The sequence below is a fragment of the Acinonyx jubatus genome, chromosome D2 (assembly GCF_027475565.1).
Source record: "Acinonyx jubatus isolate Ajub_Pintada_27869175 chromosome D2, VMU_Ajub_asm_v1.0, whole genome shotgun sequence".
NCBI classification, from domain to species: domain Eukaryota; kingdom Metazoa; phylum Chordata; class Mammalia; order Carnivora; family Felidae; genus Acinonyx; species Acinonyx jubatus.
In genome coordinates, this window is record NC_069393.1 from 45,172,632 (window position 1) to 45,198,272 (window position 25,641).

General features: G+C 48.3%; 1 protein-coding gene across 6 annotated transcripts in view; it reads right to left on the reverse strand.

The window, feature by feature from the left end:
- The window catches only part of ARHGAP22 (Rho GTPase activating protein 22), a 174,292-nt gene that overhangs the window by 121,945 nt on the left and 26,706 nt on the right, over positions 1-25,641 (reverse strand). Inside the window, exon 1 of one of the 6 annotated variants that reach the window (XM_027062518.2) lies at positions 19,599-20,041. The exons of the other annotated variants lie outside the window; for them this stretch is intronic. Within the exon in view, the coding sequence (XP_026918319.1) occupies positions 19,599-19,632 (34 nt within the window). The 5' untranslated portion in view covers positions 19,633-20,041. Of the gene's footprint in view, positions 1-19,598; positions 20,042-25,641 lie in introns of those variants that run through there. 6 annotated transcript variants of the gene reach the window in all.

A 25,641-nucleotide genomic window follows, 5' to 3' on the forward strand; every position in this document is an offset into this window, starting at 1 on the left:
TGAGTAATTGTAAGCCACTAAGTAGAGGGCAATTGGGCTGTATTTACTCAAGTTAAAAACATGTACGGTCTATAACCCAGCAACTCCACCTCTCGTCTCTGTCCTACAAGAACGAACCACGAGTGCACAGGCAGTCCCTGTAAGGGCATACCTGTATGCGATCCCTAAAAATGGGGAAAACCCAATTGGCCAACGATCAGAAAATGGCCCAATAAACTGTGCTATGTTCACACTGTAAGACGCTTTGCAGAAGTCAAAAGGAACAGGGTGAATGTACACGGGCTGCCATGTTTAGCTTCCCCTTCTTATCAAACACCTCAGAAAAGGTGTCTTCACTCCCTTTTCTCCAATTCCTCTCCTAATGCCCTTTTTCACAGTAAAATATACATAACATAAAATTTACCATTTTAGCCATTTTTAAGTGTACGACTCAGGGGCATTAAGTACACTCACGTTGCTATGTAACCATCACCACCATCCATCTCCACAGCTTCTTCATCACCCCCAGCTGCTTCCTGTTCTTCTTGGACCCCACTCAGTCAGGTTCTCCTACCTCTGCCCCATCCAAATTACTCTCATTGAGGCTGCAGTGACCCTCATGTGGCTCAACCCAAGGATCAGGTTGGTCCTCCCATTTCTTGACCCCTGGTGGTAATGGATCCAGTCGGTAACCTCCTTTCTCCAGGGCCATTTCTACCCTGGGGCTCCAAGACCACTCTCCCCTCCCCTCCTTCATTGGCCGCCATGCTGTCTCATCTTCCCACTTCTTTGTCCAGTGCCCAGGGCCAGTCCTCGGACCCCATTTCTACCCACACTCACTGTTTCGGGGATCTGCTTCTGTCTCATGGATTTAAACACCATCCGTGTGTACAAGGTACCCGTGCAGGGACCAATGTGTCTGTCACACTGTCTACATGACACCTCCAGTGTCACATGTGTGAAGCTGAACTCCTGGGCTTTCCTGGCCATGCCCCCTACTCCTCCCAAGGTCTCCGCCATCAGTCAGTGAAACACCATCCTCAGGCGGCCATCATTTCTTACCTGAAATACTGCTGGAAATTTTCTGCTGGATCTTGCCCTGCCACACCCCCTTGAGTCTCTAGCAGGCAGCCAGAGAGAGTTTTTGAAGATGGGAGTTAGAGTATGTTGCTCCCTAGGAAAGCCCTGTGGGACTCCCCGTCATACTCAAGGTAAAAGTCAGAGCCATCAGTACAGCCTCCAGGGGTCCTCCGGCCCTGGCCATGTGACCTCTCATCTTCTCGTGCTTTCCCAGCCCTGACTGCACTGGTCTCTGCTGTTCCGCAGACCTGCCAGCCATGTGCCAGCCACCCGGCCCTGCACCTGCCGCCCCTGTCCCTACAGAACTTCTCTCTGCCCCTTCGTTCTGAACTCAAGTGCCACTTTCTCCATGAGGAAGGTCTGACCGTCCTTTAAAAAGGTATCCCCAAGCCCCCAGCTCCCCTTTCCTGCTGTATTTTTAACATTTAAATTCTGTTATAGTGGTGGAAGAAAGCAAGTTCCAGAACAATACACAAAATTCTATAAAAAGGGAAGAAAAACACCCCCCTACAAACAAAAGACATCACAATGTATTTTTGGTGGGTATGTGTATTTGTGTAGAAAAGAACATGTCACAGCTCTGACGGTGACCGTTTGTGGAGGGAACAGTGTACCCCTGAGTGATGTGTATTTTACACAGGGAAAGAATGCACACGTTCCATTACGGGAAGTAAATGAAAATAAAAACTGTAAAATGAAAGAGCTCTTTTGGTATGGAATGGGATCCCCCTGGGAGATGTCAAACAACAATTAAATATCACTAGTTTGATAAATGTCTACAAGTATTTATCTGTGACAAGCATCATGCTGGGCTGGGGACCTCAACACAAACAAGAGCAGCCTGGCCGCTGCCTGCTCAGACCTTCCAGGCCGAACGGATGACGCTTCCTGGAAGCCGGACCCAGGCCCATCTGTGGCCCTTCCAGGGCACCAGGTCAGGGGGCCCCTCTCTGTGAGCCCTTCTGGTGGGCCTGGGTCCCCTCCAGCCTGTCTGCTCCCCCTTCCACATAAGGAGGGGCTCAGGGAAGGTGTGTGGGCCATTCACCTGCCCAGCGGTGCAGCGACCGGAGCATCTGGTGGGTCCTGAAACTTACACATTGCTGAGGACACAGAATAGACACCTTTGATTGTGGATCATGTTGAAGCTCTGCCCAAATTCCCTTGGATCCCTCTTCCTGTTTTTATGTGCACACCCCCATCCCCGGTACCTTACGGCTTGACTCCCTGGGTTTTCAGGGCTGCAGGCCTGTTTTGGAAGACTGCCCTGGGGTTAAGGGAGACCACTCTGCCCAGCCACTGGGAGGACTAGAAGTACCTGGGTGTGGGAGCCTGAGAGCCGCTGCAGCCTGATTTCTAGCAGGAAACCACTCTGAGGGGTAAAGAGGTGTATTCACACTTTAAAATCCCAGGAGACTCAGGCTGACACCTCCCTTGGTTGGGCTTTGTACCATTCCCTGTCCTGCTCCCTCACCCCCTCTCTGGTGTCTCCTGGGGGCACCTGATTGATAGACTGCCTCATGACAATCCTCATCTCAAGGTCTACTCAGGAGAACCCCACCTAACACACCCGATTGTTTTCAGGGCCCTCTGAATAGGCCTGTGGCAGCACTGGTCGTGGGTGGCTGCTGGGGCATCGGGTCCTGGCAGTGCTCACTGGGGTTGGGAAGGCCCTGCAGCCAGCCGGGGAATGCTTCTCCATCTGGAGCTCTGTAAGTGCAGCCCCAAGAGCGTGGATGAGTGGCTGCCCATGAGCTAAAACACAATTGATTTATAAAAGTCAATGGGATTTTAAAGCCAGGCTGGAGAACTAGCAAGATGGCTCACAGAGCGGAATTGATTTAAAGGGTAAGTATTGAGGCTGAAAGATTGATTGAGAGGAGAGGTGAGGTAACGGAAGGGGCGATGTGGAGAGCCGGACAAGACAGTTTCATAACGTTAATGCAATCTGCAGCGGAGGGCGAGGGAGCCTCGTCAGGTCCCCGTGCTGTCTGGGGAATACGGCGCGAGCCTCAGGTGATTTATTACACTAGGGTTCCTCAGTGTCCCCGACTTTTTTTTCCCAACTTGTCACTTAGCATTCTTTCTGGACTCTACTTGGTCATCTGTTCTTTGCTAGGACCCTCATCCGAGGGACCTAGAGAAGCAGCCAGGCCCTCCCAATGGATCTCACTTCAGGGTCCGGAGGACGAAAGACAACAAGGGGTACGTAAGTGACCAGTACTAATTCTAAGAGAGCGCAGAGGTGGTCTAGAAAGTTGGGATTTGTTTTCATCGTGATTATTGTAATGATTTTAAGAAATCAATATAAAAGATCACATTCTTGAAAGTTATTTTTACTGGCACCTGGGTGGCTCAGTCAATTCAGTGTTGGACTTTGGCTCAGGTCATGATCTCACAGTTCGTGAGTTCAAGCCCCGCGTCGAGCTCTGTGCTGACAGCTTGGAGCCTGGAGCCCGCTTCGGATTCTGTATCTCCCCCTCTCTCTGCCCTTCCCCTGCTCATGCTCTCTCTCCCTCTGTCTCAAAAATAAATAAAAACATTAAAAAAATTTTTTTTTGAAGTTATTTTTATTGGCTCTTGCTGGGTCTGCCTCCCAGCTCAGCTGGTGCTGGTCTTTGGCAAGAGGGCTTGCTCTAAACTTCCATGCAGCACACCCCCTCCGATTCGGCTGATCTGGCACTCACTTACCCACTCGTGAGGGCCTCCTGTGCATCTACCCTGTGCTAGCCCCTGGGGTATGGAGATGAAAGGCACGCGTCTGCCCTAGCAGAGGTAAAAGGGGGAGCAGAGACACCCAGACGCGAGGTCTCACTGTCACCGCGCCACGTGTCAAGGGAAACAGGAGCAGGAGGGCAGCAGGACCAAGTCGGGCTGGGAGGCTGGGAGACCAGTGGGGAGGCTGAAGCTGGATGAGAGAATGGAGTGAACATGGAGAGGGTCAGGTTATGCCCCCCGAAACATGCCACTTGATGGTGGCAATACGACACACTGACTGTTTCGAGGGGCAGGCAACCGGGAAACGGCAAACGCTGAAGGAGCTCTCTTTCCTCCCACTTCCTGCCTAAATGCAGGGTATAAATTCCCCTTGTAGGTGCCTCCCCCACTCCTGTACCAGGAAGAGGAGAGTGAGACTCGGAACAACTTTATCTACCACACATTTTCTAATCACCATCTGACATTGTCCTGCCCCTGGGTTTAACTGCCTTTCCTCCTGTTACTCTGTCTTCTATCAGTTTAATTAGCAGGACCCTGATGCAGAACTTAAGAGGGTAGAGGAAATGTTTTTCATCCCCTACACTATGGAAGGCCGGGGAAGAAGGGATGTGCCCAGGAGGGGGCACAGGAAGAAACACAAGATGAGAGAGCATGTGGCCAGACCTGGGAATTCTGGCTCCCAGGCTCTTAACACTGACCCTCGCAGGGCCCACATCTCTGTCCTCGAACAGACTCTACCCTAACCCCTCCTGTCTCATGGACCTCCATTAATTTCTATCTACAAGCTGGACCTCCAAACGCCATCCCACAGCGAAGTCCCTCTTGCTGTGTCTCCTTTGAAGAGGCTGTGCTTTAGCCATCACTGGCGTGGGTCTGGAGTGGAGGTGAGGAGAAGGCCTCTGTGAGCCAGTGCTCTGCCAGGTCTCCAGCTGCACCTCCCACTCATACCCCACACCCCTCTTTTCCAAAGCCAGTGACTGGTCCCCATAGGGGTCATTTTATGCCACATCTCTGCATTTCTGTGCTTGCCGGCCTGCTGAGCCCTGACTCACTCTGGAGGCATCAGTGCAGTTTCCTACCATGTGAAGACGCCCCTAGTAGCTTTTCAAACCAGAGGGGTTGGTTTTCATCCATTCTGCTGCCCCCAGAACTGGCACACACCTTCGGCCAGACATCTCTACGCTGTATTGATTTGCGAGCATCTGATGGCCAGGGATCCCCACGCCTGGATCCCTACACCATAGCACAGAGCCTCTCAATAAACTCACTGAGCGAATGAACCACCATGAGGCACAAATCCTCAAGTTCAAAGAAGACGGGAAAGATCAAATCCAAGAGACCTCATGCCTCTGTAGATGATCTTCTTGGTTTGGGAGAAATCTACCAACAGGATTTCTCTTACCCGCGGCCTGTTTTCATACAATTAAAAAGTTAAAGGACACGGTATCAGTGATTTCATTCCCGTAATCAGAGAAGCGGCAAGCAGCTTGACTCAAAGCACAGAACCACCTTTTGCCTCCTTTTGCCTCCGAGTCTGGCAGTTGGTGTGCAGAGAGGCTGCCTGAGGTCACAGAAGGGGTGGAGAATTTGGAGGCCTGAGGCCCGTTGGCTTCCTGCAGTCCCAGGTTTCCACATAAAATGGGAGCAAAACACAAATCCCATCCACTTCCGAGACTTGGCGAGGATGAAATGAAAGGCACTCTCCAAGTGCTTTGTAAATGGAGAGGCGCTGAATGAATGGTGGTTAGTGCTGTGTTTTATTATCGCTGGCTGAGCCTCTTGGAAACCTCTCTCTTCTCTCTGCACCTTGTCCCAGAGCAGCTGGCCCCAGCCTTGCTACCTCCAGTTCTGTTAAGATCAGCAGGCCATTCACCAGGAGCCTGGGATCGGGGGAGTCAATGTAATTCAGTATCGATTATAAATTTCATTTCTGTCTGCGTACAGGCCATTAGCTTAGATCAATATATTCTCTACCCATGGTTAAGTAATCATTGAGGCCGTTGATGATTTCAGCAGAGTCAGGGCATGTCTCTGGCTGTCTGGCTAGGGGGGCCCAAAGCAGTCTTCTGGCCCAGGCCTACCTAACCCTGTCTTGCCAATAAATCATTTATTCCCACTTTCAGACAATAAGGTTAGGGTCCGTTCTCTAGTTCTCTGGGGCCAGAAGTTCAGCCTAAAGTTCCTCTGGCCCAGCATCTGGTAGCGTCCCGTGTCCTAAGAGTGCTGGTGTTATGAACTTCGGGCATCTTCCATAGGGCATAGACCTCAGTTTTCCTCTCAGCTGGTATTCTGGGCAGAGAGGCAGTCGGAGAAAGGAGGGCTGGGTTCACAGTGCATCTCTCCAGGACACAAGCTGTCCACTTTATCTCCTGGCATGTGGACCTCAGGCAGCAACAGACTGGCACTCTGGGGGCTGGAGCAGTGACCAGAAGCAGGGAACCTAACTGGTCGCGGCTGAGTGCTCTGAGTAGATGTGTTCTGACAACAGCCCTGTTGCCCCCTCACATCTTCTGCAGTTGGCAGACGGGAAACACCATTGCTCCCAGAGCGTTTGCTGGACATCAGCTCCTTCTCTGCCCTCAGTCACTCCCCGCAGACACACTGCCTACACTGCAACAAGCCTCATTGTCTAACGCTCCATCCGGGCACATCACTCCCTTGTTTAAAGCCCGACCTGGATGTAGAAAGGGCCCATTCCCCAGGCTGCATCACCTTTCCCCCCTTGCCTTTCTGCACTGCAGCCATACCCAGGGGCTCACAGCTTGACCAGCACATGTGCCTCTGGGTCTTGACCCATGAGGAGGCCTTCTCTGCAGGGGATGGCTTTCCTTTCCTGATGCCTGGAGAGAGCCTTACTGCAGAAATAGGAAGTGCTCAATGAGGTTCAAGAGCCTTTGGGTTTTGAACAAAATTTTTTTGAATATTTATTTTTGAGAGAGAGAGAGAGCGCGCGCGCGCGCGCGCGCGCGCGCGCGCATGGGTGGGGGAGGGGCAGAGAGAAAGGGAGACACAGAATCGGAAGCAGGCTCCAGGCTCTGAGCTGTCAGCACAGAACACGACGCAGGGTTCAAACCCACCAACCGTGAGATCATGACCTGAGCCAAAGTAGGACACTTAACCGACTGAGCCACCCAGGTGCCACTGGAGCCTTTGGGTTTTGAATCCCAGCACTGCCCCTCCTGGCTGCCAGTTCTTTCATCTCTCTGGGACTCAGTTTCCTCATCTGAAAAATGGGGCAACAGTGGTCTCTCACTAGGGGTCTTTCGAAGACGAAAGGAGATTTCACCCATGGGACACACAATGGGACATGAAAATGGGCACTCCAACAGGACACGGAGACTCAAGAGACGCGACATTCCAGATGAGGGCCAGACCAAGAAGCACACGCTCAAAGAAGTGGGTGAAAATCAGTTATGCGGCCCTGAGGATGGAGGCGGAAATACTGAAGTGGTCCTGCATTTTGCAAACGAAAGTGACCGTGGGGCACGTCATTGCCCAGAAGTGGCCAGGGTTGTCACAGGGCCGTACCCAAGCAGGGACGGGGGAGGACTTGACTCCCTGGTCTGGTGGAGGGCCCAAAGAAAGTTGCTTCATGAGTTGTGCCTATTCTAAAGCAGGGTTACATAAGCTCAATAGACACGAGCGCTGGTCACTGTTATTAAGTAGTTGTCAGCGCGTGAGATTAAATATACGTCTGACCCCTAAAGCGAGCAGGGAGGGAAGGTATCTGAGGCTGCGGTATTCCAGCTGGCTAATTTTGTCAGAAATATGGCGCACTGAAACAAAATAGCAGCCAACGCTGGGATTCCTCGGAATCAGCAGGCGGATGGGGCCAGGCCCGCCTGGACTGACCACACACCTTTGCACCCGGGGCCAGCACCGTTGCACTGCCTCGTGAGACACTTCTACAGGATACCCACGCTCTCATCCCATCTGACCCTCTTCCTCCTCCTTCTTTACTAGCCTGCTGCGCAGCCAGGGTGCCTTTGAGCTGAACAAATCTGAGACACAGCAGGACCAAATGGGTGAAATGACCGCATCTTCTGTTTTGGCCCCGGGACCCGGCGTTAGCACAGTGAATACCATGGAAATGGGTGTTTCTGAGGGATCAGGTACACTCCCATCACTGGAGCCCAAGCTTCTCAGTGACCCCACCCAGCCTCCACCTCTGGACATGGCTCTATTTGGTGGAAGGAGCCTTCTTGAGCCTCAGGGTCCTGTGTTTAAGCTGCCTTGGATCTTACTAGTTGTGTGATTTTGAGCATTTTACTTAAATTATTCTGCTTCCCTTGACTCATAGGCACATTCTGAACACTCAACACACATTTTCTGACTTTCTTTCCTTCCTTAAAGAAGAAAGTGGAAAGGCTATCTGTGGCCTTTGATGTGTCAGTAACGAGAGAGTCATATCCTATGATTCTATTTACATGAAATTTAAGAATACGCAAAACCACTCCATGGTGATAGAAATGGGAAGAGTGTCTGTCTGCTTGTGAGGAGGTGAGGCGGTATGGGGAACAGAGGAGGGAACTTTCTGAGGTTAAAAGAAAGACTGAGTTAAGCGTCTGACTCTTGGTTTCAGCTCAGGTCATGGTCTCACAGTTTGTGGGTTTGAGCCCCACATCGGGCTCTGTGCTGGCAGCTCAGAGCCTGCCTGGGATTCTTTCTCTCTTGCCCTCTCTCTGCCCCTCCCTTGCTTGCTCTCTCTGCCACTCTCTTTCAAAAGAAAGAAAGAAAGAAAGAAAGAAAGAAAGAAAGAAAGGAAGAAAGAAGAAAGAAAGGAAAGAAAGAGGAAAGAAAGGAAAGAAAGCAAGAAAGCAAGCAAACAAGAAAGAAAGAAAGAAAGAAAGAAAAGAAAGAAAGCAAGAAAGCAAGAAAGAAAGGAAGAAAGAGAAAGAAAGAAAGAAAAGAAGAAAGAAAGAAAGAAAGAAAGAAAGAAAGAGGAAAGAAAGGAAAGAAAGCAAGAAAGCAAGCAAACAAGAAAGAAAGAAAGAAAGAAAGAAAGAAAAGAAAGCAAGAAAGGAAGAAAGAGAAAGAAAGAAAGAAAAGAAGAAAGAAAGAAAGAAAGAAAGAAAGAAAGAAAGAAAGAAAGAAAAAGAAAGAAAGAAGAAAGAAAGGAAAGAAAGCAAGAAAGAAAGGAAGGAAGAAAGACTCTGTATCTTGATCTGGGTGGTGGTCAGATCTATACACTTAAGATTTGCACATATTACTGTACATAAATTATGCTTTGATTCTAAAAATGAGGAAAATATTAGAAATGAACAATGAAAATCCTAGAATAAACAGTATTCAAAAAATCTGGCTGCAATGTCCTTTGAGGCCACTGTTGTTCAAAGATCCCCAAATTGGAATTTTATTTCGTCTGACCAGGTGCCTGGAGCTTGTCCTAGACATTTGGTTCATCTGGGGGCCTCTGCAATTTCATTTCAGTTCTGAGAAAACTTCCAGAGGGAGAGACAGGAGAGAATCCAGGCTTCTGTGTGGGGTAGAAGACCCAGCCAGTAGTGGAGAACGTCTAGGCTTGGGCACCTGAACCCTTAGGGAAGGTGACAGCTGTGAGCTGTGGGTCCAGGGCCTGACCTAGGACAAGAAGACCGCTGGACGAGTCTATCGTGGCCTCCCTTCTGCACCACAGGCTACTGTCTGTGAGGCCTCCAGTCCCCGCCGGAGCTCTGGCCCACACCCTGGTCCCACTCTCCAGAAAGTGTTCTCATATACCACCTCCCTGACCCCTCTCCTAGCCCTCGATCCCTCTCTCGGAGTCTCAGACAATGCCAGATACTGCATCACTTAAATAGGTTACTGTCCCTTTGCCAGCCCACTCTCAGGGCCCTGACGGTGTTCTGTCTTGGGGAGTCTTCAGCTGACGAGCCTGGGCAGGGGGCAACATGGAGTCACCATGGGCATATCCTGGAAGGCCACACCATTCAGAACCAAGCGCTCACATTCCGAACCAAGCGACCAGAGGTCTGTGAACCCCATGGCCATCCCTTGAGAGCAATCCTCCAGTTCGAACGGGTGCGTGGTGACGTGACCTCTGGGCTATCACTCCTCAACCACATCTCAAGTAGTCCTACAAGCCGTGGTGTGAAACCTGGCAGTCTCCTGTCCTTCCATCACCCTCCATCCCCCAACCCCCCAGAGGCAGTCACTTCTATCCTTTTTAGTTTGATCTTTTTGGTATTTACCTCTCATTTCTAACAGTATTCATTTATTGACACTTTATTTTCTCGACTTCCCCCATCTAGTTAATGAACACGTCCATCACGTCACATATTTATCTTTTTTGTTTTTTTGGTGGGGTGGGGGGGATACATATCAGCTCTACTCTGCTAGCAAATTTCAATTATACAAATAGTGTTACTGACGATGTCGCCATGTTTTACATTAGATCCTCAGACCTTGGTCCATCTTATAGCTGAAAGTTTGTACCCTTTTAGTAAACTTTCCCTATTCACCCCTATTCCCTATTTCCACCCCTACCCCACAGTCCCTGGTAACCACTTTTCTACTCTCTGTTTCTAGGAGTTTGCCATTTTTAGTTTCCCCATAGAAGTGATACTGTGCAGTATTTGTCTTCGTCTGTCTGGCTTCACTTAGCATAACATTCTTGGGATCGGTCTATTTTGTCACAAATAGCAGGATTTCTTTCTTTCTCATGGCTGAATAATATTCCATTGTGTCTATATATACACCGCATCTTTTTTGTCCACTAATCCCCTGATGGACACTTAAGGTTGTTTGTATGTCTTGACTCTTATAAATAATGCTGCAATGAATATAGGAGTGCAGATATCCTGCTGATATCCTGTTTTCATTTCCTTTTGGATATAGGCCCAGAAGTGGGATTGCTGGATCATATGGCAGTTCTATTTTTAATTTCTGGAGGAACCTCCATGCTGTTTCCCACAGTGACTGCACCAATTTCCATTCCCATCAATGGTGCACCAGGGTTTCCTTTTCTCTCTTGAGATATCTCACTTGAGATAATATATCCTTGTTATCTTTTTTTTCTATTTTTACTTTTTTTACGATAGCCATTCTAACAGGCATGAGGTGGTGTATCACTGTGACATCTGCATTTCCCTCGCCTTAGTGATGTTGAACACTTTTTCACGTACCTGTTGGCCATTATATGTCTTCTTTGGAAAAATGTCTACTCAGTTCTGCCCATTTTTAAATAGAATTGTTTGGGTTTTTTATTATTATTATTATTATTATTATTATTATTATTATTTGCCATTTAGTTGTGTGAATTCTTTATATATTTTGGATATTGACCCTTTAGCAGGGATATGATTTGCAAATATTTTCTCCCATTCTGTAGGCTGCCTTTTCATTTTGTTGATGGTTTCTTTTGCTGTGCAGAAGCTTTTTAGTTTGATGTGGTCCCACACATTTATTTTTGGTTTAGTTCCCTCTGCTTTTGGGGTTAAATTAAAAAAAAATCATCACCAAGACCAAGGTCAAGGAGCTTACCACCTATGTTTTCTTCTAGGAGTTTTTATGGTTTCAGGTCTTAATTAAAGTCTTTAATCCATTTCGAGTTGATTTTTCTATAGTATAAGATAATGGTACAGTTTTATTCTTTTGCATGTGACTGTCTAATTTTCCCAACACCCTTTATTGAAGAGACTGTTTTTTCCTCATAATATATTCTTGGCTCCTTTGTCATAAATTAATTGACCATATATGCTTGGGTTTATTTCTGGGCTTTCTATCCTGTTTCACTGATCTATGTTTTCATGCCAAGTCACTTCGTGATTTTTCTTTTTTAACTATTATTTGTTGTCTTCTTGCTATGGAAAGTGAAGATTTTATTTCTTTCACTCTCCTGTCCTTACCAGACATACACACCCACTCCATTTTCCCAATATAGTTATATTATAATTTGGTTTGATCAACATGCCAAATTTGCATTGTTAATTTGCACTGTGCAATTGATAGTCCCAATTGAGCTATGTAGTATACTGTAATAATTTTTCTTTTCACACATCACTTTTTGCTTTCCTTGGAGTTCATAATTGTCTTTTTTTTTTTGCTTAGTTTTCTACTACATATTATTAATTCAACCTTAAATATTCCAACAATTGTCTAAATTCAGTCTCCATGTGTTCATAGGCTGTGGGCATCTACTTAAAAATATCACGGCAACACCAAAAAAGCAAATAACCCAATAAAAAAATGGGCAGAAGGCATGAACAGACATTTTTTCCTATGAAGACATACAGATGGCCAACAGACACATGAAAAGATGCTTAACATCACTCATCAGGGAAATATAAATCAAAATCACAATGAGCTATCACCTCACACATCAGAATGGTTAAAATCAAAAACACAAGAGACAAACAGTGTTGGCAAGGATGTGGAGAAAAAGGAAACCTCATGCATTGTTGGTGGGAATGCAAACTGGTATAGCCACTGTGGAAAGCAGCGTGATGTGTCCTCAAAAATATAAAAATAGAATTACCCTATGATCCAGTAATTCCACTGCTGGGTATTTATCCAGAGAAAATAAAAACACTAATCTGAGAAGATACATGCAACCCTGTGTTTATTTCCGCATTATTCACAATGGCCAAGATATGCAAGCAACCCAAGGGTCCATCGATACATGAATGGATAAAGAATGGGATGTTACTCGGCCATAAAAAAGAATGAAATCTTGCCATCTGCAACAACAAGGATGGAACTAGAGTATATAAATGCTAAGGGAAAGACGTCAATCAGAGAAAAACAGATACCATGTGATCTCACTCATATGTGGAATTTAAGAAACAAAACAAATGAACCAAGAAAAAAAGAGACAAGCAAAAAACCAGACTCTTAAATATAGAGAACAAACTGGTGGTTGCCAGAGGAAAAGTGGGTGAGGGGAAAGGATGATAGGTGAAGGGGATTAAGAGGACACTTGTCGTGATGAGCACTGAGTCATGTTATAAAATTGTTGCATCACTGTATTGGACATCTGAAACCAATATAACACTGTATGTTAATTACATTGGAATTAAAATAAATAAAAATAAATCACTGCATCTTATTACTCAAAGAATCCATAGCTCCGCTGGGGACAGGCAGTGCTATCTTCAGTGGTCTTTGGGTGGCGTGGATCCCTACACTGGGTTGGGGAGGGAGGTCAGAAGCCTCAGCACCAGACAGACATGAATACCAAGGCCACCACTTGCTGGCAGGGCACCCGTGATTCTCCTTCCACATCTGTTAACATGGGAGCACTGACGCCTCATCATAGTATAGTTATGAGAATTACGTAAGTGTAGTGGAGACTCCTCGAGCTTGGAGGACACGCAATAAATGCTGGCTTACTTTCCTGTGGGGAGAATTGAGAACAATGAGGCCACTGAAAGTACTTCACTTCATAGAGCTCTCTCGCTCCATCCCCAAAGTACTGACCAGGCTCTGCACATTCATCAAGGCTCCCAAGACATTGATACGCTTGCTAACAAAGATAGCTAAAGCTGCTGTAGCGTGGCTCATTAGTTTAATGATTTCCTCTAAACGAAAGAGCCTCTTTAATAGCAACATCAATTTTATTCTGAAATATTCTACACAAAGGCAGAAACTCTAAGAGAAAATATTGACAGAACGATCACATAAAAACTAAGAACTTTCGTATATCTGGGGGGAAGACCTAATATAAACGTAAAAGGCAAGCAACAAATTGGGAAAACATTTGAACGTATAAGTCAGTCAAAGGAAGGGCTGACTTCCCTTTTTTTTTTTTAAGTTTATTTACTTTGAAAGAGATAGAGGGAGAGAGAATGAGCAGAGGAGGGGCAGAGAGAGGGGGTCAGAGGATCCGAAGTGGGCTCCATCCTAACAGCAGAGAGCCCAATGTGGGGCTCAAACTCACAAACTGTGAGATCATGACCTAAGCCAAAGTCAGACACTTAACTGACTGAGCCACCCAGGCGTCCAGGAGGGGCTGACTTTCCTAAGGACCCGGATCAGTTAGGGCAGAGGCTTCAGCCTCCCAGACTAATGCTTTCTCTACCACTCATTCCTTCATTCATTCATTCACTCAAAATATATGTATTTAGTGTCCTTCAGATGCCTGGCATTGAAGTATAATGATATTCAAAACCAGAAACGGTTCCTGCCCTCAGGACACTCACAGTCCAGTGGAGTGACAGATAGCCGTCAGAAAATCCCACCTGGAAGCGTACAACTCTAATCCAAGGTAAATGCTGTAAAGAAAGGAGAGCATGTTTGGAGGCGAGGGAAATAAAAGCAAAAAAGAACCACTCGGACCTCATCAAGATAAAAAGCTTCTGCACAGCGAAGAAAACAATCAACAAAACTAAAAGGCAACCGATGGACTAGGAGAAGACATTTTCAAATGACATATCAGATAAAGGTTAGTATCCAAAATCTATAAAGAACTTACCAAACTCAACACCCAAAAAATAAATGATCCAGTGAAAAATGGGCAGACGACACGAATAGATACTTTTCCAAAGAAGACATCCAAATGGCTAACAGACACACGAAAAGATGCTCAACATCGCTCATCATCAGAGAAATTCAAATCAAAACCACAATGAGATACCACCTCATACCTGTCAGAATGACTAAAATTAACAACTCAGGAAACAACAGGTGTTGGTGAGGATGTGGAGAAAGGGGAACCTTTTCGCACTATTGGTGGGAATGCAAGCTGGTGCAGCTGCTCTGGAAAGCAGTATGGAGGTTCCTCAGAAAGTTGAATATAGAACTACCCTATGACTCAGCAATTGCACTACTAGGTATTTACCCAAAAGATACAAAAAAAAGCTGATTCAAAGGGGCACATGCACCCCAATGTTTATAGCAGCACTATCGATAATAGCCAAATTAATGGAAAGTGCCCAATGTCCACCATCTGATGAATGGGTAAAGAAGATGTGGCACACACACGCACACACACACACACACACACACACACACACACTGGAGTATTACTCAGCCATCAAAAAGAATGGAATCTTGCCATTTGCAACAGCATGAATGCAACTAGAGTGTATTATGCTAAGCAAAATAAGTCAGAGAAAGACAAATACCAAGTGATTTCACTCATACGTGGAATTTAAGAAACACAACAAACGAACACAGAGGAAGGGAAGGAAAAATAATATAAAAACAGGGAGGGGGACAAACCATAAGAGACTCCTAAACAGGGAGGGAGAACAAACTGAGGGTTGCTGGAGGGGTTCTGGGTAGGGGTAGGCTAAATGGGCAAGGAGCATTAAGGAAGACACCTTCTGGGATAAGCACTGGGTGTTATATGTAAGTGATGAATCACTAAATTCTACTCCTGAAACCAATACTACACTGTATGTTAACTAACTTGAATTTAAATAAATGTTAAAAAAAGAAAGAAAGGAGAGCATGCAGCAGAGGACCCAGCTGAGATTGGAGAGTATGGGAGGACTTCCCTGGCTCAAGTCCTCAAGCGAGGACTTCCCTTCCCTTATTTGAATCGAGAGCTGAGGGTGAGTAGGAGTTCAGGAGTGTGTGTGTGTGTGTGTGTGTGTGTGTGTGCCTACGTGTGTGTGTGTGCATGTACGTGTAGAAGGGAGAGAGAGAGAGAGAGACAGAGAGACAGAGAGAGAGAAGGGAGAGGCATTCCAGGCAGAGAAAATGGCGTGCTAAGGCCCTGTGGTAGGAGGCCCATGGGACAGTTGAGGAACAGGAAGAAGGCCAGTGTCGCTGGAGACTGGACAGTGAGAGGAGTCTGGAGGGGTGGCCACTGGTTAGACTGTAAGAATCACTACATGGTAAAGGGCCATGGTAAAGGCTTTGGCTCTTAACCTACAGAGCAATGCAGAAGTCCAAGCTGGGGCTAGGGGAAGAGGCCGGAGGTGAGTTTATGGCTGGATATACATTTGAAAAGATAGCTCTGGCTCTGAAGTGGAGAATGGATGAGGTGGGTGAGAGTGAGGCAGTCTTATTGGTATAGTCCAGGTGAAAGATGACGATGGCTGCAGGTGGGTGATGGCACGAGGATGAGTGAGACAGGCCGAGTCCAGAGCTCTTTGGGAGGTAAAGTGACAGGTCTGTGTCCCATCCCTCATCCTAGTAAACTAGGGCAAGGCCAGAACAACAAGCCTCGAGCAAGACTGACATAACATCCCGATGTCTGAAGACACAAGCCCCATTACAGTGGGATTTCAGAAAGGCGAACAGTCTGGAGCCAGCTGGGGCTGCACCGCGGTCAAGTATTTGGGGGCTCTGTTCTGCCTACGGCTGGAGAGGTGGGGAGACAGACCTGGTTCTAACCAGGTGTTCCCAGGGGCTGTGTGAGCAGAGGAGGGAGCGTGCACAGAATGTGGTAGTGGGTCTGAGCTACGGCACGAGGTTCCGCTGCTCCTCCTCTCCTATTCCCAGAGGAGAAGGCACCTGCCTTATGCTTTTATTTTCTGTCTTGAAAAAGAAATGGCAACTTTTAGTGTCACAAAACACACAGACTTGTGACTTGCTCCACTGTATATGTAATAAATTCATGGGGTTTTAGTGAATTTATCTTATTTTTCTTCTGGGAAAAGTGGCAAGGGCAGGGTAAGCTCTCTCTTCGATTCCCACTCTGGGAATATGGAAATGGGCATCAGGGGAGGAAGAGCTTGCTGGGGCAAGGCGACAGGGAAGGGTCCCTGGAAGGGACCTCTGGAGCCAGGCGGGGAGCAGGGAGCCACCCCTGGTTCCAAATAGCCTGGGCTTACTTCAACAGGCCATGACTAGCTAGGAGGAGTCTGAACTGGTCCTAAGCAAGCAATGGCAAGCTAAAATCACATACTGTATTAATGGCCACATTATGCTGATTTGAGCCAATCTGGACAACTTTCCTGAAGTCAGTCTGAATTGTGTGATGCACTTAAAACTAAGCACAATATTTGAATCCACTGGCCTATTTAGAGCCTCTTCCAGCTAGCTTGGGTGCCTCTCTATTTTATGAATTATTATTGTCCTCTTACGTATATGCCGGTGTGCAAGCGTGTGTGTGCGTGTGCGTGTGTGTGTGTGTCCCATGTTGACATCTGCCTCTTCTGCCTCTAATTTCTTGGAAAGTGAGCTCCGTCAGGGCATGACAGAGGACCAAACTTAGCTCTATATGCAGGTTAAGTGACCGTAGGCACTCCCTCAGAGGTTCTCAATCTTGACGTCTCCCCCTCCATAGGAAAAAGACCTGAGGACAGCTTTCAGGTGTTGGCAGCCTTTGCCAACAGGGCTGGCCTGGATGGGGGCCTGCCAGGAAGTTAACAGCCCACTTGACTCTGAAGAAGGGTGCCTGGGAAGACCCTCTCTGCAGAGCAGCCTTTTGGCCAGACCCCAGAGGCTTCTGAGCTGGCTGAGGCTGATTTTATTAACTATCCCCAAAAGCAACCCCATTTTTTTTCATGCAACCCAGTGTACCCACATAGTGGCACAGCCTGGAAGGATATCTGGAATACCAACAGTCTGGAGCAGTCTGGACAAGGCAATATCTGGATATCAAGTGCTGTGATTTGCATACTATGCTTGCTGTGTTTATAACATGTATCCTGCCCAGCTCCGAATAGGTTCAATGGAGATGAATTTTGATGTGAGTTCTTCTTTCTACCACAGCCCAATTTCTTTAAGGTGTGCACAGGTACACACACACACACACACACACACACACACACACACACATTCTGGTCTGTATTGCTCCAGAAATGTCCTTAGGGGGGTTTATTCCCTAACAAACTGAAAGCCTGACCCTGCATCATCCAATTCCGGACCTGGTCTCTGGCCTCATGCTGTGCCTGCTGCCCCTCCCTGCCCCCAGCTTCAGCCTCCTACTCCTGTGTGCCCCTCCCCTCCCACAGTGCCTGAACATGCTGTTGCTCACCTAGAAGGCAGCCTCTACCTTCCACCATTCTTTGCCTAGTTACTTCCCTGTCATTTCCCAGCTTACAGCTCAAGTACCACTTATTTCCTCTGGATGCTACGTTTGTAGTATATGCTCTTAGAATGCTTCTTATCATAGTTTATGATCATACATGTTTGTGGGTAAGTAGTTAGCTGACACGCAGTACCATAAAAGTCATCTTTTAACATATCTCACCAGATAATATCATCCAGCAGAGTGTCCCTCCACCTTAGTATTTTGGAACAACCAAAAATGTCTCCAGACGATGCCAAAGGTCCCCTGCGGGGTGGCACAAAATCATTCCTGGCTGAGAACCGCTGACCTAGGACAACTCTGTAAGAAGTTCAGGATTTCAAAGGCTGGCTTCCTGAGAGCCCCTTTGCTGAAGCCCCGATCTCTTTCTAGACCAGTACGGTGCGATAGAAATATAATGTGAGCCATATACGATTTACAATTGTAATTGTAAATGTTCTAGTGGCTGCTTTAAAAGAAAGTAAAAAAAAAAATAAAAAAAAAAACGGGTGAAATTAAATGTAATGCTGTATTTTATTTAACCCAATATATCCAAAATGTTGTCATTTCAGCATGTACTCAATATAATCATTATTAAGATACTTTACATTCTTTTTTTCTGCCAAGTCATCAAAATCAAGTGTGTGTTTTTCTCAATTTGGACTAGCCATATGTCAAAGGCTCAACAGCCACATCTGGCCAGTGGCTAGCACATTAGACAGGTGGGAGGACAGACTTAAGTTTTCTCAAAGTGCATGCATGGCCTGGCCCAACCCTTTAATTGGTCACTAGATTGCACTCCCACCCCTCAGCAGAGCCACGCACAGCCTGTTTTGCCCACCAGGGTCCACAGGTTATCATCCATTTGGAGCACCCCTCGGAAGAGTCCTGACAGTTGTGACCACGCTCTGGAAGGCCAGCCTATCCAGTAGTCATCTGTTAGAAGCTAATGAGATGGGTGTGTTGTCCATGAGTTCACGGGGGGCTGGAGGGTCCCTGTCACTCACACACACACATGGGGAGAGACACGCTGTTTCCAAGCTCCCCAGGCAGGTATTCGACCCACCTCCAAACCACCTGTCCTCATCGTCATTGCTCATAAGGGAGGCTCAGCCCTCCCCAAACACTGGCCACCTTTTCAGGCACATTCTATTTTCTTAAATGATAGATGTTCTCATCTAAAATGACACTCAGGCCAAGAAGTTGCTATCCCTAGGAAGATGCTCTTCCTAGTCCTGGGACTTGTCCTGAGTCTCCAGGCCACTCTGCAGGGACATGGGCTGGCTGGGGCAGTGGCCGAGTCCTGCAAGATCATCCCTGCAAGGTTCTCCAGACTGCCATCTCTTACTTATCTCTAAGTTTCTGCCCTCACACCCTCATCTCCAGGCTGTGCAGCTTCCTAGGAGTTCTCCCCATGGGACCTGCCTGAGGAATTGCTTCCTGCAGCCCAGCCCAGGTGGCTCCTTCAGGCTCTACAGAACACCCTCCCAGGCCACAGGAATGAGGGTTCTCACTTGGACCTGGCTGTCTCCAGAAACCAGGATACGGCCCTCCCTAGTGAGGGCCACTTTTGTCTTGGCTGCTAGGGCAAATCTTGAGTGTCCTGCATTTTTTGGTAAAGGAATAAAGTTTTCACCAACTTGTCACCTGGTCACTTTGAGCCACCCAGGAACTCAGCAAAACACAGAATACTGGATGAGGGCTGAACATCCACTGGGCACTAACATGGCTACTGCCCTTTTGCAGTCTCTGGTCTGACCCCCACAGACCCCAGGAGCCTCATTGGGAAGGCATGTCCGTCAGGAAGATTCCTTTGGAATGCCTGCCTCATCTGACTCCCAGTATGGCAGCCGGCTAAGTGTCTGCACGTGTTAGCCAAGAGACACACATTGTGCCCAGATCCGCCCCAGGAAGTTGGACTTACCCCTCCTGGCTTGCCTGATCTTTGGGCTCAGCATATTTCAGAAGCCGCCAGGCCAGCGTCCTTGTGCCGATCATGCTGTCATCCACTTCCCTTTTCTCTTCCTCTTGCCCAGTTGCCCCTCCTGCCCCGCTCGGGCCCCCATGGCTGCTTGGCTTTACCGGCGAGACTCCCTTGGCTCCCTCTCCTTTGCTCCCGACCGAAGGCTTGCCTTGGACTACGTGAACCTCAATGCATTATTTATCCATCCCAGAATTAATTCCCATCCAAGCGAACCATGAAAAGGCTCGGTAACGGCTGCTGATCACTCTCGGGGCCAGGGCGGGGCGGCCTGGCTGTCCCTCGGCCCCGGGGCGCACGCGGCACTGCTCATCCCGGAGCCGGCGCGTGGGGCTGGGCTCCCCGCGGGCGGACGGGCGGGGCGCGTCCGCGAGCTGGAGGGCGGTACAGCCGGGGCCCAGCCGCAGGCGGGTCGGACGGCTCCCGACGGATCCGCCCACTGCGCGGGGAGGGCCAGTCCAGCGCGCGCGCTGGCGGTGGGGAGAGGAGGCAGGGAATACCCGCCGAGGCCCGCCTGTCCTGCCTAGGTCCCCGGGGACAGCGCTCTTGGGGGGGAACGGGCAGGTCCGTCTAATGGGACCTGCTCCGCCTGATGTCTCCTGCAGGCGGTTTAGGAACTCAAGGTTCAACTGTGAAAGACAGGCGTGTCTTAGAAGGAGCTTGCAGCCTGGGCGGTGTTCACATCCTTACTGGATGGGCCCAGCAAGCAGAGGGATGCGTGTTAGGAATGTCTCTGCTGCCTTAACAAGGTGAGAGGAGTCAGGATGCACACGAAGTTCAGGGCCCGCACTTAGTAGGATCTCAAAAACTGTTCACTGAGTAGTGAATCTGCTAACTGTTTAATACTAACGACTCTAAAGAATGCATAGCGGGGCTTCTGGGGAGTTCAGCCTCAAGAGCCTCAAGAGTGCCCAAGAAATGCAGTCACACTAACAGCTATCATTTATTAGGTGCTTATTATGTGTCTGGCATTAGGCTGGTGTTTCTATTCAATATGTCACATACTTCTCAAATTCTCCGAGGCAGGTGCTATTGTCGTGGCTTTGCAGATAAAGAAAATAAGGCACATAAATGTTAAACAACTTGCCCAAAGCCATACAATACAGTCAGGATGGGAATGTGAATCCAGGGCTGTGTGTCTACAGCTGATAGTTTTCTATGATGCCAGTCTTTCTAAATCCCTAAATTCCAACCAGTTCGTGTGAGCAGTTTTTGACTCGAGAGCCCTCGAGGAACTTGTTGGATGGTGAGGACCAGCCTTTGTGCCCCTTAAATGACCCCATGAGAGGTTAGGCATTTGTGCCTGGGGCTGGGTTTTTTGTTTTTTGTGGTTGTTTTTTGAGCCTGAGTGCTGTGTGGACCTTGTAACAGTTGAAGATGAGGGGTCTCAATGATGACCATTTTGCTTGGAACAGCCATGCTCCCTCCCTGATCCTCAGAGTGCCCCCATGTCTATTGAACCCCAAATGTCCTATTAATGTGGAATCAACTCTGGCACCTGGATGGGCAGAAGTTCTGGGGGCTAGGGGTCTACTGGGAGGCCCTGCAGCAATCCGTGCTAGAGAGGACAAGTCTGGCCTACAGAGAGGAGGAGAGGATTGCAGAGGTCAAGGACTCACCAGGATGTGGGAGGTCCAACGGCCAGGTTGCAGGGAGAAAGCAGAGTGCCTGGAGACAAAGCTGTCTTACTCAGCAAGAAGTCAACTTTTTCTGGCCCTCGGCCACCCCTCAGAAGAGATGAATGAGTATTTTGATATAATATTCAAGGCTTTTCATGGTATTGCCCATGCCTTCATCTGTGACCTATCTCCTGGGCATGCTACCACACACAGCCATGTGCACGTGCAGCCCGTGTGCCCCTGTGCCTTTGCACTAGCGTCTCCCTCTCTCTGGAGTGTGCTGTCTCATGGTTTCAGTTACACAAGCCTGATCATTCTGAGCAAGTTCCCTGTAAAACTCTCCTGATTCTACCACCAGCAGGAGCCATTAAACACTTCCCCAGGGCTCTTATCTGTGTCTCACAGACTGCCCAACATCCCTCCGGCACTCCCAGCCCTGAGCCTCAGGCTGGACTCAGGCCACAAGCTCTATGAGGAATACTGGCTTGGGGGACAGATCCAAGAAACACCACTGAATGATGGAATTGCCCTCCTTTTCCTTTCAGACCAGGTAGAGGCCGGGTCAGGCTGGGACAGAGGCCACTGGGGAGCACTGGGGAGGATACAGATCTGGAAAATCTCATGTTGACATCAGGGTCACAGGGTAAGGTCCCGTGGTCAGTGACAACGTCTTGAGCAATCATGAAGCCCTGTGAGTAATGCAGCCTGGACCACGTCCTCCAAGCTAGAGGCACGAAAATGCCCTGAGGATTCAGTTTGGGTCCACTCACACTTGTTTTGGTTAAGAATCAACCCCCGGGTGCTTTTCCTGTGCAGCTGTTTCCCCCAATGACATTAAGTTGCTGGACTCACCCTCTTGATTTTCCTGGGATCAGTGTTGGATTCAGACAAAACCACAGAGGTTCTGGGCTCAAACCCAGAAGTAAAGCTGGGACCAGGGCAAGAGCTACTCTGGACTGTGCACCTGAGAATGATGGGGGACAGGGGTGGGGTGGGGACAACATAGCTCTTCCTTTTCTCTGCCCTCAGACCAAGTTCCCAGGACTCCTCTGGATGAGGGGATCCATAGAGTCCAGCTGGAAGGGACATTAGTGTCCCCTCCTTCTTGCTGTTTACAAAGCCTGTACCACAGGGCCCTAGGATCCCCTAGGTCCCTCTGAGGCTTCAAGGAGGGAAGGTGGGATGAGGACAAGAATGGGGCAAGGAGATCTGCTGAACATGGTGACCTCTTGCATAAGTTTTTGTTTGAAGGAACAGACTACTCCCTGACTTACAGGCAGGAGACTGAGACCAAGGCAGAAAGATACAGGCCTCACATAGAAGTAGAGACAGAGAGATGGCCTCTTTCCCATTGCCCTGCCCCTGCCCCAGTGGTCCTGGGTCTCCCTTCTCCAGTTCCCTGGCGTGCATCATTTCAGCATTTCCTAACGCTGCTGTGGGCCAGACGTGGCTAGGTGCTGAAGGGTGAGTGGAGAGGTTTGGGAGGGTAGAACTCTTCAAAGGCATCCACTAGAATGCACACCTCTCAGTCAGGTGGTCACCCAATCCAGTGTCATTGACCAGAGCCAAGATGGCTTCACATCAGTGGTTCTCAACCTTGGCTGCATGTTGGGGAGCTTTGAAAACTAACACCTGTGTCCCATCTGCCACTGGGTCCTATATAGTCTGGCATGTAAACTGGTCACTGGGAGTTGTAAAAGCTCTTCTGGTGATCCAACATGTGACCAGGGTTGAGAACCACTACTTTAGGAGATAATTGCATCTGTGAGCTTGGGGACACCAGAGGCAGTCTTTGCCTGCTGTCATCCCAAGGGAGTCTTCTCAGGGAGGGACACATTTCGCCAACCTCCCACTCAGAAAATGGAAAGGGGCCTCTATCCCAAGTTTCACCGGGAGACTGCTCCATTCCACACAGAGCCACAGGTACTGTTGTATGGCCTGTGCACTGTATAACGGTGTCCAGTAGAGGGGGGAGTAGGGCTGGGTTTGGGCTCTGCTGGCAAAGCTCTGTGTTCTAGCGCCATTCGAGGGATCTGCTGGCAGGAGGGTGAGCCTTTCTCTATTTTTTACCGAGATGTCATATGGATAGCAGAACCCTGCTCCCCTGTTCCGGAAGCTGTAGGGAGGACAGAGTGTGCTCTTCTGGAGGCAGAAGGAGAAAACACCGCGGTTGCAGAGTCTGAGATGCCTGCGCAGCGGTCACCAGCACCAGTGTCCCCTGACTTCCTGCTTTTAGTGCTCTCTGTCCCTGTTGCCAGGAGGCTGACGCTGCAGCTCTCTGGCACGTCACTCCTGTCCATCCCAGTGGTGTGCTGGACCAGCTGGCCAGTAGCAAAAGCCAGTGAGAGCTGATAGCTAAGTTTTCAGGAATTTGGCAATTTTAACAGGCATCATTAGAAATTACATGTTATAAGCTTAATTTTATAAACAGCAAACTAAATTATATTAAAAACAAAGGGAATACACACTCAACACACATCACTTCCTAATTATGTTCCCACATTTCCATAGTGTCTACATTCTTAAGGTTATTTGCACCTTTTATAAATGCATGGTGAAAATACTATTGTGAGGGTCGATTTTGTATGTCATATAAATGTATTATATATATTTAGATATGTTATAAATATGTTATAATACATTTTATATCTATCTATCTATATCTGTCTATCTATCTATCTACCTATCTATCTATATCTCCTGTTGGTTCTGATTCTATGAAGAACTCAATTGATCTATATATTGCAGGGCTACTCACATCTCTTGGCAACTCCGTGTTCAGCAATCATGCTGGTAGTTTGAAATTGGTGGTGGTGGGAGTATTTACATCAAGAAAATCAGTAAACATTATCAATCAGGACTTAACATTGTTTCCTTCTAGGCAGCGGGTTGTTAGGTGTTTGCCAGCACACCTCTGACCATTTACTCCCCTGCTGACTCCGTGCCCGCCGCTGCCTCGGCTGACAACTCTTTGCTGTGGGCAGAGAATGCTAGCTCTCTACCAGATCTGTTCTCCCCTCCTTCATGGGAATGCCCAGATACCCTCCATTTCCCAGCCTCCTTGCACTCGGTGTGACTGTGCCCTGGCCATTGTTTAGGAGAGGACATGATGCAGCTGCCTCTAGTTGTGGCCCACAGGACTCCTTGCCCCAACACTCCTCCATGCTCAGCTCCCTTTTCTGGCGCCATCTTGGAAGCCCATGCAAGAGAAGGGAGAAGCCCTGTAGTCTGAGCCCTTGAATGGCTAGTGAGGCCAAGCCCCCACTGTCAACCTCGAAATATCTTGGATGGTTATGAAAGGGAGAGTCATTACCTAGTTGGTCCCCTTTGTTACTCTAGCTGAACTTCCCACCAGATATACCCTCTGGCTGCCCTTCTTTGCCTACCAGACTTGGATGTACCCTTTTGGACCCTGTTTCGGGGTCCCTTCCCTGCTCAGAGCCCCATGGTTAGAGTTCAGCACCTTTACTATCTCTCTCATTACCCATCCCTGAGGCCACAGGAACCTTCTAAAAGGCCTCTTGCCAGGGCTGATGAAGACCTTACCCATAATTTAAATATATAAAATTTAAATTACCCATAATTATTACCCAGGACCAACCCATAATTTAAAAATTAACCCATAATTTAAATATTATAACCCATAATTTAAATATAAACTATAAACAAAACTTAACAGTATGCTGAATTTAAAGTATTCTTTCTAGATTTTTTAATTGCATGATCGTGTGGGATTCATCAAAGGTGAACTTTTCTGCCACTTTGGTGGCCTTGCCTTGCTGGTACTCTGAACGTATCCTTGGTTAGCCTGTGGGCACTTGGGTGTTGCAGGACTCACTGTCCCAGAGAGCAGGGCGTCTTGCGCGGCCCACTGTCCCTGGCCTCAGTCCTGTTGCCTTAGGCCCAATGTCTGTCTCTGTCCTTGGCCCAATGCCTCCTTCAGATGTTTAGCTTGGCTTTTAATTTCAGTCTTGGCCACACACTACAGCCCAGGCCCCCAGAATGGATCTAGAGCCCTGGACTCCTACTTTTCTGGGTCTTTGGTGCCCAAGGATCCTGGCCAGAGAATCAGGACAAAGATGCAGAATCCAGGACTGGGCATTGTAAAACCACCCAGGCACACCAGGCCAGAGTAAGAGGGTTGAGACCAGAACATGGAGGCTTGGCTTGGAAAGCCCCTCAGTTGTGACTTGCAGCCTGGGGCACGGTGTCTGGAGTCTTGTAGTCCTGGGGTCGGGGCAGAGGGGGCCTAGGTGACCGAGCGGGTTCAGACATCACAGCCTTCTGTTCCAACCTCCATTGTAGCACTTGTCCCACATTGCCTTCAACTTTGTAACAGCTAATGTCCAGGGGTGGGGGGGGGGGGG